The 17,002-nt window shown below is 39.7% G+C and overlaps 1 protein-coding gene across 1 annotated transcript in view; it reads right to left on the reverse strand.

The window, feature by feature from the left end:
* Positions 1–10,440, reverse strand: part of QSER1 (glutamine and serine rich 1) — a 23,483-nt gene extending 13,043 nt beyond the window's left edge. The window contains exons 1-4 of the mRNA XM_010142814.1: positions 10,358–10,440; positions 8,937–9,101; positions 2,015–5,716; positions 6–23 (exon numbers count right to left, since the gene is read on the reverse strand). Coding sequence (XP_010141116.1) covers positions 6–23; positions 2,015–5,716; positions 8,937–9,033 — 3,817 coding nt within the window. The 5' untranslated portion in view covers positions 9,034–9,101; positions 10,358–10,440. The remainder of the gene's footprint in view (positions 1–5; positions 24–2,014; positions 5,717–8,936; positions 9,102–10,357) is intronic.
* Between the last annotated feature and the right edge of the window lie 6,562 nt (positions 10,441–17,002).

Here is a 17,002-nt window from a genome sequence, read left to right on the forward strand (position 1 = left end):
AGCACCTGCCACTTTTTCAGCTTCTGAAGGAAAAAAAAATCCAAATTTGAGTTAAACAAATTATAAAGGACTAGCAATGTAAAATGGGAACTAGATTTATTTTTTTTTATTTTTCTGTTACAATACATATTAAAAACAACAGTTTTAGGAAAAACACCTGTTCTGAGAGTTAAAATGGCAGCATTACCTTGGCCACCAATAAACCTTAAACAAAACCAAAATATTGTAACTAGTATACCTCTGTTGGTATTGAACTGCTGCATCTGTTAGCACCTGGAAGTAACAAAGACGAATGCTTTAGAAAATAACTTGCTAGTTACAGACATGATTAACAGGAAATACTGTTATACTCTGTGTGAATAAGCAAATACAACAGTAGAGGTTACAACACCGAATCTTATTCCAGTTTGCTGCTAGGTAAAGTCTTTTTAAATTGGATTAAGAGAAATACACATGAAATGTGAAAACGTTGCTGTATGACTTTTGGACACTTAGCATTTCTATCGTGTGATAATGTAACTGCAAGATCTAAATTAGAAATCTGGCAATATCCTAATAATTTTTGTTATTAATGAAGGTGAGCAGGAAGAACTGATGATACAAAACAAAGAAGGGAAAGAACATTCTTCTCGTCCTCTATGCCAAAGAACTAAAGGAAACAACCAGCTTTCAAAATTATTATTTCTTCCCACCTGAAAAAAATCAGAAGCCTTTTAAGATACTACTTTACACTCACTTATAATTAATTTTAGCAGTGACTTGGTGATTTAAAAGAAATCAAGTTATATTAGCTCCTGCATAAATACCAATATTGCTTAGGAAACTGGCTTCAAACTTAAAATAACTGTTTTACAGTTTTGTTACAATCACTGTTAATTGTTGATCTTATTTGAAAAATAGAGAAGAGGTAATGTGACAAATATTTTAATAAACATGATTGAAAACGAACGATTTAGATATCAAATGAGTATGTCAATACAAAAGCTATATACCAGATACGTGAAGATTCATTTCATCAGTTCAGTAAAACTGCTAAGCCACGAAATACGTTCTTCTGGATATATCATATCACATCACTGCAAATATGTTGTACTACTTTGTTCAGTGAGAGCTGTGACAGCTTTAAACACAGCATTATTAGTTGCTCCAGTATATTTACAGATTCTTCAGAACAGCAGATCAATGTACATAAGCTCCTTAATATGATCAACAAAAGACTGTTTTCCTATTTCTCTTTCCACACTTATTTGCAAAAACAGACACTAGAGGGAATTACTAGAAAATCTGCAAAACACCACTAAGTAAGAAAGAAGTCACTAGTAATCATCTTGTAGAATGTACAGACACGGATACAACAAAACAGCCAGGTGAGTTCAACACATGGGCAGTGCAATTATTACATCCTTAGGAGAAATGAAGAAGATACAGTAACACTGGAAAAGAAATCACTACAAATAAAATGCTAATGGAAATGCCCACCCAGCAAGAAACCTTTGAAATATTTTCTTCAGAAATTGTGCACAGAACACAGCTTGTTAAAATGAACAAGCTTCGGCAGGTGGCCCACGCCATGGCGCTGCCCACAGCTCAACTTCTGCTGATGGCAGTTATTAATAGGTTCCCTTGCTAGAATTTTTTTTTAAATAAATTTGAAACCTGTGACATGACGGCTCGTTCAAGTTTCTAGATGAAAATAGTATTTAACGTTCCAAGCCAGAGAAGGAGAACACACTCATTACTCAATTTTGGGATAAAATAACTTCTTGGCACTAGAAGAGTCCTACTTAAGCAGCAAGAAAAAGTTTATCTACATATTTTCTAACTGTGGAAAACACTACTTTAGTTCATAGTCAACACATCTTTTGACTAGGACTCTTAATCATGGCTGTGATTAAAATGAAAACCAAAACCAGTCAAAACCTTCACCTGAACTGAAGAAAGCTAAAATTATTCTTTATTTTTGCCCATCAGCTACAGAAATCTCCTTCAACAAATGCACTTGTAACCGTTTTACCTGATTTGTTCTTTCTATCGGACGTATCATCCAGGGCTGACAATGCAGTAGAAATGCTCTTCTGAAGATCATGGTTACTCCCTACAGAATCATCCTCATCAGAAGAAAATGAAGGCAATGTTTCTAAATTTTTCTTAAGTTCTTCATCAGCTTTTTTGGTTGGACTTTCTCCACTAACCTCAGCAGCCACAGGTGCTCCTGCTGCTGGCTGAGGCTTTGCAGAGGACTGTAGGCAAGGGGCGCGGACTATCTGGGTAACCGGTCGCCTAGTCCTGTTTGGCATTCTCACAGCTGGAGCTGAAAACTGCTGCCTAGGCCCAGACTTCAGAAAGTCCAAAAAAGAGGCGATAAATCCTGTTTTGACTTCAGGCTGTTTTTCTTCAACTTCTTTAATTTTTTGCCTCATTCTTTCCTGATGCTGGTAAGTATCGTAACAACTATCAGAAACAGGAGAAGAGTATGTCAAACACGAGTCATTTCCTCTTGAATTCTGACGTTTACACTGTCCACTTCTTTTTATCTGTTTCTGAATTGCACTGTCATCTTCTGCAGCATTTTTGTTTTGGCTTTTTCCTTTGTTTTTTTTCTTCTGAAGGTTCCCTTGAGTTAAATCTTGGCATTCTTCTTCAGCTCTCCCAATGGTTGTGTCTCCACTTTGGGGTACAGATGGTGGCTGCAATGGACCCTTTGACTGGTTACCTGCTACTGTACCATCATCGCCACCCATGTTAAAATCATTCTCTGAAGCAGCACTTTCTTCACTTAGACTCTTACCACTTGAAACAAATTCTGTGTCTCTCGCATTCAGTGTACCATCAGCAGAAGCATCATTATCTTCTTCAGATTCATGACTGATGCTAGATTGTTTCTTAACAGGAACAGCTCCTTGTTCTTGCTCCTCTTGACCAGGGCCAAGAGTGGGAGAGGTCATTCTTCTCGGTACATTTTGCTCAGATGTTTCAATGTGTTGTTGATCAAGGTTCACAGGTTTTGACTGTATTGTTGACACCGGTGTAAGATTTATAGTAATTTGGCCTCCATTCAGAGAAATATTACTTATGCTTGCTGGCTTTCCGACTACAGTAGGTGAGGCACTGAAACCAGAAGACACATGTCTTATATCCACTGATCGGAACTGTGTTTTAGACTCCTCGCTACTTTCAACAGGCTGGATTTCCTCTTCATTAGAAGCTGATTTGGCAAAGTCAGATGGTGTCACTCCACAAGCTGCTGCTGTTGCCGCTAAGATGTCATCTACATTGGATAATATATTCCTCTCATCACTGAGTAGTATAGATTCTGGAAAACATATGGAACTAAGAGAAACAAACTGATTTTTTGAATCATGTTGGTTTGTGTGAGGAAAATGATCTTTTGTTGTCAAATGTTGCTGTAGTGGTTTTGAGGGCTCAGAAATGTCCATTTTCATTACTTCTGAATTCTGGGTATGAAGCTGTTGCTGAGAATGGCCCCCATTACTTTGAATAATATGACCATCCATCTGAAGGAATGGATGTGTCACCTGTTGAGGACTCTGTATTCTTTGCACTTGCGGTGATGTCTTTGCTTGTCCTAAACCCGACTGCAGTATTGACTGATGAAGAATTTGCAAGTCACAGGCTGACTCCAGAAGTACCTGTGCACTGGGCAAACACAGCTGATGACCGTGTCTTAAAGAATGAGGTTGAACCTGCGATGGTGTAGTAATGACTTGGCCTTGCTGTTCTTGAGCTTTACTTTCACGTACCTTATGCATAAGAGAATGCTGGTTTAGTTCTTTAGCACTCACAGTTACTTGTGTTGTTTGCATTAAACTAGCTGTCTTTTTTATATCATGGCTTAGGCTAGTGATATGGCCAACATGCTGGGAAAGCTGATCCACAGAATTCATCATTCTTTCATCTTTTTTTGTTCCTTGAAGAGCAAGTCCAACAACCTGATCTTCAAGACGAGAGTTACTTCTGATTACACTTTGAGAGTATCTGTCGTCTGCTTTTGAGACCCTATAGGATGCATCCTGAGCATTCATTTCCTCATCAGTTAGCCTTTGAGTGGAAGACTCAAGGGTAGCTTGCTGTTGCAATGCCTGCATATCCTGCACTGATAATTCCTCCTCCTGCTTGGACGAGGCATACAAATTAGAGTCAGACTTCCTTTTAACATATGACTTTGTTTCTGAGGAAGGCCTGCTGTTCTGCAGTGTCTGTGAATGAGCTGGGGATGCAAAAGGAGGAGACTGGACAGATGGCAAAAACTTTTGAGACTGCGGAGAGGAAGATTCTTGGGACTGAGAGTTCTGAGAAGAATGTAAAGAAATGTAGCTCTGATTAGGACTCGAGGCTGAAAGAGTTTGTATCCGAGGAGAGGCATTAAAGGAAAGGGAAGGTGATGTTAATGTTAAAGACTGCCCTGAAGAATAGCTTTCTGAAGGACTAACAGCTGATAAAACCTGTGATTGAGATGAAAAACTAACCTGGGATTGGCTAACTGGAGATAAACCCTGAGAGTGACTAGAAGAATAGCTCTGAGCTTGGCTGACTGAAGAAAGTTCCCTCGTTTGCCCAGAGTAGTTCTCATTTGGAACTGAAGTCAACACCTGTTCCTCTGCGGAGTAACTTAGAGTTTGACTGTCAGATGTAATAGTTTGCGATTGCCCCGAAAAAGTCAATGTTTTATACAGTGAGGGCAGCTTCTCAACCTTGCTGGATGAGAAATCCTGTGAATGACTGACAGGCGGCACATTCTGAGCCTGGGATGAAACATAGTTTTGGGACTGGCTGACTGACAAAAGGCTTGGCAGCTGTGCTGTAGAGTAGATCTGTGCTTGGCCTGTAATGACAGAACTCTGGTTCTGTGCAGTCCTGGAATAGCTTTGTGTCTGCACAGTGGGAGCTACACTCTGAGGTTTGGGGGTCTTTGTTGACCTTGGAGGCTGCTTTGTGGAACAGTTTTTCACTTTTGCTGTGGAAGCAGATGGAAAACCAGGTGATGGAACTGCAGATGTGTATGACTGAGCAAGTTCCACCGAGACTTGAGAAGTCTTCTGCTGTGGTCCTCCATTGCTCACCTGAGTAACATCTCCAAATGGACTGCAGGATAATGCTGAGTGCCTAGATGTGTCCTGAAAATTAACTCCACTTGTACTCGTTAAATAGCTGTGTAAGGAATGCTGTGAAACAGTCAGTTGAGCTTGAACGGACTGAGTGCTTGAAGGCCGCTGATGGTGTTTAATAACACTACATTCTCGCTGAAGTGCTCTGTCGATAGAAGCAGTGGAACCAGTAAAGACAGATGTGCTATATGCCTGAGAAACCTGCTGAGCTCCTCCAAGGGTTGAAGGCAACAAACTAAATTGAGGTTGCAAAAGATGGGGTGCAGACTCTTGAGCAGAACGATACGTTGATGACTGAGGTGGTATACTGGTACTTAAAACGGAACTGCCTAGGCGCTCAAAAGTCAAAGCAGTGGGAACAGTGCCTTGCGATGTTTTAATCTGTATTAAAGGATCATGGGTAGTTAAGAGACCATTTGATGTTGCGCTGAAAGTAGTATCTTGAAGAGTAAGAGAAGGGGTAGTAGCAAAGTTTCTGCTGCTGAAAGTGTTGGGGTGCTGATATGCTGATAAAGCAGATGTCGGAAACGTTCCAGAGGTTGGCAAAGCTCCAGTAACAAATAGCTCTGTGGCTGTTGAGGAATGCATACCTGGAAAACACAAAAACAAAACAGGAAGGGAAAAAGAGCATAAGGGAGCTTTACGAGTTACAACATTCTGCGTTTCTAGAACTCATTTAATTCTAAGGTCTTACGGCATTTCTAAATATAACCTTCTTTAGAACCACCACCCTTTTGAACAAAACTTATAAAGGGAGGCACTTACTGTGGGCAATTTTCAAACTGGAAGTGCAGGCTTTTTTAAGAACTCCAAATTCTATACCGACAGTGAATTGCCAAGGGAAAAAAATCACATCCTGAAGATGCAAATTGTGGATAAAACAATTGCGCAAGATTAAGTCTGTTTTGAAATTGAAGGCTCTTTATTAGTTTATCTCAGTTTTAAAAGAAGTTCATAGTAGAAGACAACTGATCAAAAGACCTGGACACCTTAAACATACAGTAAAAAGGCAAAATCACACCTTACCAATTGTAATACATAGAGTTAACGGAGCAATTCCATCTCCTGCAGTTACCCTCACCAATACTTTTATAACTTTATGTCAAGAATTTCAGATCTCACAGTGAAATAGCTGATGGCATATGCACTTTGCAATGTATGTTTCTTAAAGGAGGGCTTTGACTTTCAATACAAAAGAATAAATAAGAGTCCAAATATCCACAGACAGCAACTATCTGCACAGTGCAAGAGCAACTCTCCAACTGAAAGGTATAATATTACTTATTTGCATCCAGACACTGGTATGACATCCTGGCTTAAACAAAACTTCTCAGCAGAATATACTACTCCAACTGAAATAGGAGTGTGAAATTCCCTTGCCAGCTTTGGGGCTTACAGCAGCGATCCGTATCATTCAGTGCTTTTCACCCTGTGACTTGCAAGTAACCAGTGAAATTTGTGCACTAATTCCAAAGTCTATGAATGAAAGTGAAGGCAAGTTTATTCTCAGAGAGGCTTGAACTTCTGGTAAAGAAATCCATAAAGGAATCGGTTTCCACTGGGAAATTTATAAGGGCCTGCAAATTAGAAAAAATTAAATTCACTGGTATAATTTGACCTTTCTCAGTTCTTCTTGGATATTTAAAACAGCTTTTAGTTTGGTCAATTTAAGATTATATTAAACCTCTCAGTAAACAGAGCTTACTTTTAGACAAATCTTCAGTTTAAAAATATCAATTTTCATTTAAAAATACATTAAGTCCCCTTAAACTGATTGCAACTTAATCATACAACTGCTTTGGAAGTTTCAGACGAAGTTGCGAAATAAAGGCTTTGTTTCTTCCGCTCAGTTCAAGACAAACTGATATGAAGAGACGCGATACTGAAGAAATGCCAAGGTATTTTTCATTAGTCAACAATAAGGTCTTTCTGAGCAAGAAAGGGTAAGCTGTGTTTTAATGCCTCTTTTTTTCCCTTGCTCTAAAAAAACTGCAACATCATGGACAACTGGGTTCTCTTTTATTGAGCCCTACCACTAGTACAAAGGCAGAGGCATGCAGAAGCAAAGGGAAGAATTTACTCCTGTTTTAACTGCAGATGCTAATTTCTCATCTAACCTATATCTCTACCTTCTGTTTCATAAATTAAAGCCCTTCCTATTACACAGGTAATTTCTTAAACCAGACAAGAGCCAGTCACAGAAGCACTATTACAGCAGAAGTGCTGGGTTTTATGTTTTACTTTTGTAGAGGAGCAGACAAAGTATGGCAAAGGTAGTGAGTTGTGTGGCCATGATCCTAAGAAATCAGAACACTGATAACACATCTCACATATCAAATGAAGACTTGGTAGGACAATATAATAAACACATTGTTCCTCTCTTCCCTCCAAAACGAACAGTAGCAGGGTCTGGAAAAAAAACCCCAAGTAAAAAAACCTTCTGAAGAAAAGGTCACTTTGAAGAGTGAAGAGCATTTGTTTTCCCTTATAAAAAAAGTTTGTGGAAGACAAAACTCTCAGAAGACACTTGGGAGGACTGAGGGATACAGAAAAGCAGTAAAAATATTAAAGGACAACAGATAGCTCAGAGAACTGGTAATATTGAAAATGGGCTTACTGATGAGTTCTTAGTAATCAGTACTGAGAAGTCTCTCAATCACTGGTATCAACATCAAACCCGACCCACAGCATGTCTCCCCTTTCTTCACAGTTCACTGTTAGGCAGGCTGCAATGGAGAAAATGCTAGGACGAAGAGAAAAAAAGATTTCTTCCCAGCTGACAATCTGATGTGAGAATGGGTCATCACAACTCTAAACACCACCGACTTACATTACAACTTTCTGACAGACTTAACAGCGTGCGTTTTTATCTCTGCTCCCACATATCTGCTTTTGTCCATGGTAAATAAAAAGCCGCATTCTCTCTTCTCAACTTTTTGAGAAGCTCTTCACGGAATGCAGCTGCACATTACATTTAGCAGACCAAGTGCAAACTGTCAACAAAAGGATTGTTCAGGTCTTCCCTCTTTCTACCTTATGCCTCCTCCCAGAATCAGAGCCAGCGATCATACAGCTTGCTGACACCGATCAGCTTGCTGATACAGTGGAAAACTATCCCAAAGGAAAAAAGTACCCAAACGTTTTCTGTCACATCAGCGAATAGACCTGATTCACTGCACAGCTGCATAATCACTACGTAAGATTAACCGTAACTCAAAGCTACCCACAGATGCAGTAGCAACACTTATCTTGTCTGGCTGTCTACAGCAAGCTCAAATATGCAAAGTTTTCTGCTCTGCACAGAAGGCTTGACAGATGCGGGAGGTTTACAGAAGGCAGTCGGTCTGCCAAAACAGAAGGCATGTTTGTCAGGCACCCCAGACCTCCTCTGTGAGGACACCTTGCTCATTACTCCCGCATACAAAAGGGCTAAAGGTATCCACAGACTTTTAGTAATATCAAAGAAGAACTATGACAGGGAGCAGAGCTCAGGAATGAAGTCTCTGCTAGGTTGTATAGGTAGCTCTACCTGAATATGCTTATGGTGTTAGCAAGACTAATTCCAAACAAAGTTGGAGAATAAATTTGCCTCGTTAGACAAAACAGTATCCTATGCACCTAAATTATAACTTTGGCTCATATAATTCTTCTGCTAATAGAATTTTATTGGTTTTGAGACTCTTAAATACCAGGATGGAAAAGAGGTAGAAGACATGCAGCCTTTTCAGTTAGTCAGAATATTTTTGTTTCAAATTCTCCCAAACATTCAATATAATCACACAAAATTTTATTTCAAGAGAAATTTTTCACCTGTCTGCCAGGAAGGAGCCCTGAATTGTGGTAAAAGGGTAGATCCTGAAGACACTGCCTGAGCAGTACGAGACTCAACAGCAGAGAGAAAATTCATAACTGAAGAAGTTTCCTTAGTGTTACTTCCAGCACTGTGCACACTGGTATCAAATATTCCTGAAAGACCTAGATGAGGGTGGAGGGAAATAAAACAAACCACACAATTCAGATGAAATTACAAGAACCTCAATCAAATAACAAGGATATACATTCAAATTCACTAAAAGTAACCTATGAAACATTAGCGACATTATTGGAGTACATTGATTTTTCAGTGTTCTACAGTATTACAACTGTAAACTGCAACTTGAGTATACATTTAAATCTATTATTAAATGTATGTCAAATATGATGCTTAAAAATAGTATTCAGGTACAGCAGTAAAATTCTCCCTTCATCTGAAGATTCACTGTTCCATTTTTTTGCATGAACTGTTTAAACATTCAGAATTCCTTCCAAAACGGGTTTGACTCCTTTATATCAACCTTTCACCCTTTTGGGCAGCTTGTAGCACTTCGGACTTTCCTGCAGGACTGGCACAAGAAAAGGGGATTTAGTTGCAGTCCCAGTTTCACCAAACACCTTTGCGTGTTCCCTGTTGCTCACACCCTTCAACAGCAGGAGGCTCAATGGAAAGCACAGAAGAGATCCAGAGTTTTAAGTAACTGGGATTATGTCGAGACTGCAGAGTCTGCACCCTGAAACATTCCCTGCAGCTCTGACCCTCCACTGTCCCGATCAAGGACCTGGCCGAGGGACTAGAGATTCCAGCCTGCACATGACCTCAGGTATCTTTCCTTAGAAATCAGATTGCAAAGCGAGCTGAAGAGGTCACGCCCTGCCTTCTCCTGACACGGAGACAGGATATCATCAGGATCACAGGCAGATCCTGATGCAGATGTAACACAGCCTAACCTGCTACTATATTCAAAGCAAATTTTAACCTTCCCCAGCACTGTATCTTAGTTTGCACACCTAAGCAATACCAACAGCATGTTCCAACTTGCATTAGTTTTGCTATTTGCTTTAGTCTAGAAGAATCACCACGATTTTTGCGGCTGACTTTGAGGCATACTTAACATTGGGACCTCATGCATAGACCAAATTATGAGCAGCTGAGTTTAAAAGAATAAATGCAGTTTCTAAGAATCAACAATAAGTTACTGAGCACGATCTCCCTCTTGTATTTTCCTTTCTACTTACAACATTTTGATAAAAGCTAACAACTGATTGTTAACCTTCTACTGCAAACTCAGCTCTTGCCACAGTCTGTAGGGCAACCCCCCTCTGACTATAAAATTCATCAACTTGAATCTAAATTAAGTAACAGATTTTTTTTTCTTTAGCTGTTTAAGCTGTAATCTCATGATATGGACAGTTACCAGTAGGATGGTGTGTAGTAGAGTATCCAGGAAGCTGATGAGAAGCTGTATATGTCTGTCTGTGAAGAAGATCTGTTTCTGAATGTGATGAATGTCCTCCTCCATAGCTTAAGCTAAGGAAGAAATCAAACGTTATTAAAAAAATATACAGTTATAGAAACAAAGTACAACTATGAAATACCATCTGCAAGCCAAAAAGATGCAGAAATAAGAGAAACCAAGCCCAAGATCTGACAGATGTGATTATGCTAGGACATCACTAAAAATCTTCCGCAGTTAAAAAAGTACTAGAAAAATCTAACAAGCCAGAGGGCAAAACAACCCATCTCACAAAAAACACAGCTGACCATGGAAAAGTCTACAAAGGACTAGGTCATACAGACAGAGGTCTTCCCAGTTCAACTGTAAGAAACACCGGATGGACATTTTTTGTAATGATTTACTGATGTAAAGTCTGCAAAGCAGATGACTACAAACACATGCCTACTTTAACATTTCAGTTTCTGATTCCATTAAAACTTACAGGACCACATTTAATACAAAGGCTGGAATGACCAGGAAGTTGTGGGAGCAATTGTTTTTTCAAATATTTTTAAAATTTTGGTACAATTCTAACAAAACTGACAGTGAGGGCACTAGCAAGTGATGAACCTCAGCCTTCAGACCTCCTAGCATTAAATGTAAGTTAATGATCCACAACATTTATTTAACATCTTGAAATGAGTCATCTAAATTAACATGATGTTTTAATCAGGCTAAATGGCAGCAAACTCAAAATATACAGTGTCCGAGCTCAAGCAAAAGCAACAACGCACAAAATAAAGAAACATGGTCTAAACATCCAGCAACATCAGGAACCTGCCAAAAATGCTAATAATTTCCAACTTAAAAGGGAGAAAAAGGAGGAGGAAGCAAACCAAATCCCTAAGTTTTCAAGCTTCCACAGATTCAGCTCCGAACAGCACCTGTCAAATGGAAAAAACGAAAGCCAGCAAAACCAAGTAACCATTTATCTTCTTTTCCTCTTGCTTTTTTTGGACACTGGGTTTATAGGTAGCTGCTACCTAGTCCAGTGCACACGTGAGATTGCTTTAAGTTCAAAATTAAATTGTAAACAGATGCCAAAAAAACACAAATGGTGAAACCCACAGACCTTCCCACTGACTGCTGTAAGGGAGACTTCCCTTATCCTCTTTCATCCCCTGGGATGAGGGGGCAGTCACTGCATAAAGGAAAAACTGAACACTTGATGCCAGGAATCATGACATCATGGGAAACTTTTATAGAAGTCACCAAATAACATAAAAATTGGCTACACTACTGGATTTGCTTCTTTTTCATTGGGATGACAAGAGGAGGCAGTGGCGATCCGATGAGCCTGCAAGAGCACTGTGACCTCCACACATGATGAACTAGCAAGAGCCTGCCTGTAAGGGACAAAACATTCTAGACTTCTAGATGAGCTTCTGTGCCCGAGATGCACTAACAGGGGATATATTTTCCGTTTCAGCTGCTTACAGCACAGCAATGCTCCTACATTCAGCGTGCCAGTCTAAGGCACAAGCCAAAAGCATGAACTAAACCCACCTGTAAAGAACCTCAGCTACTGCTCTTCTCAGCTGCACTCACTAAAGTTTTCTTACAGCACTTACTTGTACAAAACTCTGTGATACCATCTTTTCTTTTATACACCTTTAAAAAGCAAACTATGAAGTCATACTACCTATACACCCACACAGCATAACCCTGTCCTCTTCCATTTCAGGTATTTTCAGACCGAGAGGCATTGGTGTTGTGGTGTTCTAGGCATGAGGGTCTACACTTTGCAGAAAAAACCCTTCCAGACAAGGACAGACCCGCAAACAGCGGTACAGGTTACATCAACGAATGTGGAGTCATTCCTCCTCTCACACTGTAAAAGCAAAAGGTCATGAGCAAAACGTGGATGAAATTTACTTCAAATTAACCACCTGAAAATTTGGAAAACTGAAAAATTAGTTTTGGTTTTGTTGTTTTGTTTTACTGTTTTGTTAAATTTGAAATTTCTACTTATTCTGGTTGTTTGGTGAAGATTGTGATTCATTTCCCCCTCTTCATTCCCTTGCAATAAACACCTTTTTTGTAAAGGAAAGGTACAGTGTATGCAAAGACTACAAGACAGCCCAACACATAAATCTGTGAGACAGAATGCTCTGAATGACGAAAGCAACTTGTGAAAGAAACTTAGACAAAAACTTTGAAACACGGAGGACACTGGAATTAACACTGGGATGCAGAATAACCTCTACGTATCTCAAAAAACCTTGCTAATCACTAGAATCTCAAAATTCTAGTAATCACAATCATCATGAGAACACTCAAAGTACATGACGCCTTTTTTTCTTTTAACGCAAACCGCAACCTCAAAAACGCATCTGTCTTTCAATAAAAACATTGTATTTATTAGAACAGTTAATTGTTTATTGTATAATTACTAGTTGCTGGAATGTAGATTCTTATCTCAAAAAAAACCCTGCACGCATGCCTTCAGTTTACATAATCTTATCCCGAACATGAGCTCGGCAATCTGAAAGAGTACTGCCTTAGGGTTTCTTTTTAGAAAATTTAACTTTTATACAGCCAAACTTCTACAGCATGTAATTCGCATATCAACAACATGTTAAGCGTGGCAAACCACATTACAGCTATCTAGCCTTTCGTACCCCGGTTTCGAAGTTTGTTAAAATTCCACGAGTTGCCACTTGTACTGAAACGCAGGGTTAGTTACTGAAGAAACACACTCATGCTACTCAGCACTTTGTTATTTATTACCATTAGTTGCTACACGGTGTTCGGGAACCACCTCCCCCTTAAGAGTGGTACACGGCAGTGATGGCTCACTTCTGCTGCTGTGGTTAATGGCACAACGGAGTGATTACTGCTAGGAAATAATACAAATTTGACATACAAATTTGGAAAATAGTTCCCCTTGAAGTGGGATCTTTTCATTGAAAAGATCCATGCAATTTTAATATAATATTTAAGTATCCTTTTAGAGGTGTCCTATGAAGAGCCATCATTATTTGCCATTACTGTAATGGCACTATCAAAAACTCCTTATGACAATGAAAGTAAAATAACTCAAATATAAATCCATTTTTTTCAGCTACAGCAAGTTAGGCTAATAGTCTCTGCACTTACTTGTTAATAAAATACCTCAACCTTGATCTACAACTGTCTCGTTAGCCCGCGTAAAGTCTTTCCTGAATCAACTCTTTGCATATCTGTTTGTATTGCTGTTCTGATGCTAGCTCCAGGGAAACCTGGAATGCCTACGTGAAAAACAGCAAAGGCCACTGCTGGCTGCAATACCCTGTTCTTTAGTTCTAAGCACTTCTAACTTCTGCTCTGACACAAAGGAAAATTGCTAAAAAGCCACATTAAACCACGGAACATTTTCAAAGCACTCAATCAGCGCGGGCTGCACTCAAAGCGAAACCAGACACCCAGGAGAGAGGCTGCTGCCCAGGAAAGCCCTGCCTGCAGCAGCACAGAGGCGGCCCCGCGCTCCCACGAGAGTCTCAGCGCCCCAGGCTCGGGCTCCTGCGCAGGCCAGCCCCGCTGGGATCCAGAACAACCCCACGAACAGCGGGCAGCGACGCGGGACGCGGCACGCACGCGGTCAGGTTTGCGGCAGACGAGGGAAACAACGCGCCTTCCTCGCCGGGCGGCCCGTTTGACCCCACGGGCACCGAGCGGAGCCTGCCAGCTCCTGCCACAAGATGACTGGGCATGGGGTCCATTTCTAAACAAATGACCAAAAAGGAGATTCAAATTACAGGGACAGGCTGGCAATGACAAGGAAATACCTTAAAGCTCACACTTTGCATTTTATCTGAATTGAGATATATGTGAAATAGGGGGAATACTACTCAAATTTCCCCTCTACCCCAAATCTCAGACATCTTGACAAAGCAGCCTCTCATCAACCAGCTCCTCAGCTATGAAGTCAGAAGCCAAAGGCAAGGCTGTTTAAGAAACAAACATCACAAAACCAACAAAACCATTTCTACATGCCAAAACTACTGTTCTAGATATAAAATATAAAACACATAAACTGATACGCAGCTGACATTGCTTTTTGTCCACTATGTTTGATTTTCAACATGTAAAATACAGTTCCAGCTTGCATTATCTACTGGCAGGTTCATATTTAGAATTTTACTATTAGATGCAATATTTAATATTTTGCTTGAATATTTGTCTTTGCTAATTTGCTTTCATTCACAGCATCTCATGGAAACAGAATGTAAATGGTTAAGTGACCTTTCAGCCAGCATGCACTTCAGCTGCCCATTCTAAGAGCAACTGAGCCCACTGCTGTTTGCTACAGTCTACCTAGACTGTAACCTGGCATCTAGGGTTTATCTAAAGCTCAGAATAAAATTACCATTTAAAAGTAATGTAATAGGTAGATATATTTAAACCAAAAATGGGTTTGATGATGTAATTTAAAAAAGCAATGACCCTTGAAAAAGCAGAATCACAGCAGATGGAGCGACTTGCCCAGAAAGTAAGTCGCTACTTAAACGAGGTTAATACTAGCATCTCATCACTCCTATCCAAGGGACAGGTCAATGCACTTCTGGAAGTTTATAAGCAAGCACATATGGACAACAGAAAATGTTTCAGAAGTTACTTCCAAAATGTGAAACAAAGGAAAACAAACTTGCTCAGCCCAGAGATTCATTTCAGTGCAAAGTATTTATTTAGAAGTGTATGCACTATGTGATTCTTCACCTCTATTTCTCAGCCTCAGACGTACTAAAAAAGGTAAAACAAAACAACACTGCATGATACAAACTGGTTCAAAGCTTGCAGATGTTGGCAGGTTCAGGAAAAAATGGAAAGCAGCCTGCCCCCTGTACCCAGTTCCGCCAATTCTCTCACTAGACAGTACAAGACAATCCTTAACGCATGAAGATTCAACCAACTGCTTTTTTTGCACAAAAAATACTTAAGAGTCTAGAACAGTTATGGTATCCATGAGACAAAAGAAAAAAATAATCTGCTACTTGAAAAATAAAGTCTACCCCTGAGAAATCAGAAAAAAGCATCCTAAAATGAATACATCTTAAAAGGTACAGGGAGCATCCCTTCTTAGGAACAACATATGTCCTTAGCATTTGCCTGGACTATTTTTGAATTATCACAAAAATTAAACAGATGTCACTATTTTAGAAAGCACTATTAACTATCTGATACTGTTCTTCAAGATAGAGGAAGGCTTTCAGAAAGAGGGGAAATACAGAATCAGACTCCAGTATTACGGCTATTTCAGTAAAACACAGAAGAGCAGCGTTTTATCAGCCATCTCAACTGTCTGCTCATTACATCACATTCTTTCCTTTTAATGTAATTCCAGACTACATATTGAATATAGAATCCATCAAACTGTAACATACCAGAGGCAATCACCCTTCACTCTTTCATTGAAGATGAAGTTTTAATTTCCCACTTCAATGCATATGCAGAGGCGCCAAGAGCATGGTCGAGACGGCCAGGACTGGACCGAAGACTGCCTCGAGGTACTTGCGACAGGAAACACTCATTACTTCCTTGCTTTCTAGGAGCTGAGATAGGAGCTTCTAAGAAATGGATTTTGATGTAAATTACATGCAGGGAACTGCCTGAATGAGCAAAAGTTAATGCTATCCCTGTGATTCTTTACCTGAACACATGTTGCATCTTAAGAGGGGAAAAAGATTTTAGGGCAAAATAAGGTCCATCTCCCTTTTATTCCCATGTTAACGTGTCTGAACTCTTTATGCTTAATCCTTTTAAAAACAAAAAACCCAAAACCACTCCAGGAAAGCCAAAACAGTCTTACTGGTACTTCAAGACCTGAGTGCAAGTGCTGGCTTGTCTGATTAAGTAACCTGTAGAGTTCTTAATAACAAAGGCAATTATAATTCTGTTTTTATAAAAATCAGTTAAACTATGTCCTGAAACCATGTATGAGAGAACTAACATTCAGATAGAGCTATTTATAAACTTCAACTTCAGTTACTATGGAGGACCACAAACTACTTCATGTTTAAGGTAAACATTCTAAATTATCTTTTTAATGAAGTTACCTATGGCTGAAATGCAGTACACTTTAAAAAGTCTCTTTTTTTTTTTTAATCTGAATAGGCAAATATCACTTCTACTGGCTTTGAGAAAAATTCTAAGCAACTTTCTAAAAGAGATTCTGCACCTTACAAAAGTCAAATGCACTATGAAAGGCAAAAAAAGGGTGAAGGCATTTTAAATTTAGAATTAGAATTCTAAATATGAACTGCTTCAAATTCCTTTAACGAGAAAGTCCAAAGCTCCCAGCCCACTAGCAGGAACCCAGAAGCCAGGGGAGCACCCAAGGCTTTCAGGTACCACAACGAGCCCAGGAGCAGGACTGGGGATGACTGCCTGGTCACCCCAGCCCCACAGCTCTGCCCTCTGGCTGGCCATTACCCCGCAGGGCTAGTGGGGCTGGCAGCAACAAGGCAGGTTTCTGTTGGAAACCCCCCTGTGTCCTGTCAGGAATTTTTGAGGAATTCAGTAACATCAATTACACAAAATATCTCACAGGAAAAAATTACTATCATGTTTAGATCTGCAAATAAA

Source organism: Buceros rhinoceros, unplaced genomic scaffold (assembly GCF_000710305.1).
Source record: "Buceros rhinoceros silvestris isolate BGI_N320 unplaced genomic scaffold, ASM71030v1 scaffold13719, whole genome shotgun sequence".
NCBI lineage: Eukaryota > Metazoa > Chordata > Aves > Bucerotiformes > Bucerotidae > Buceros > Buceros rhinoceros.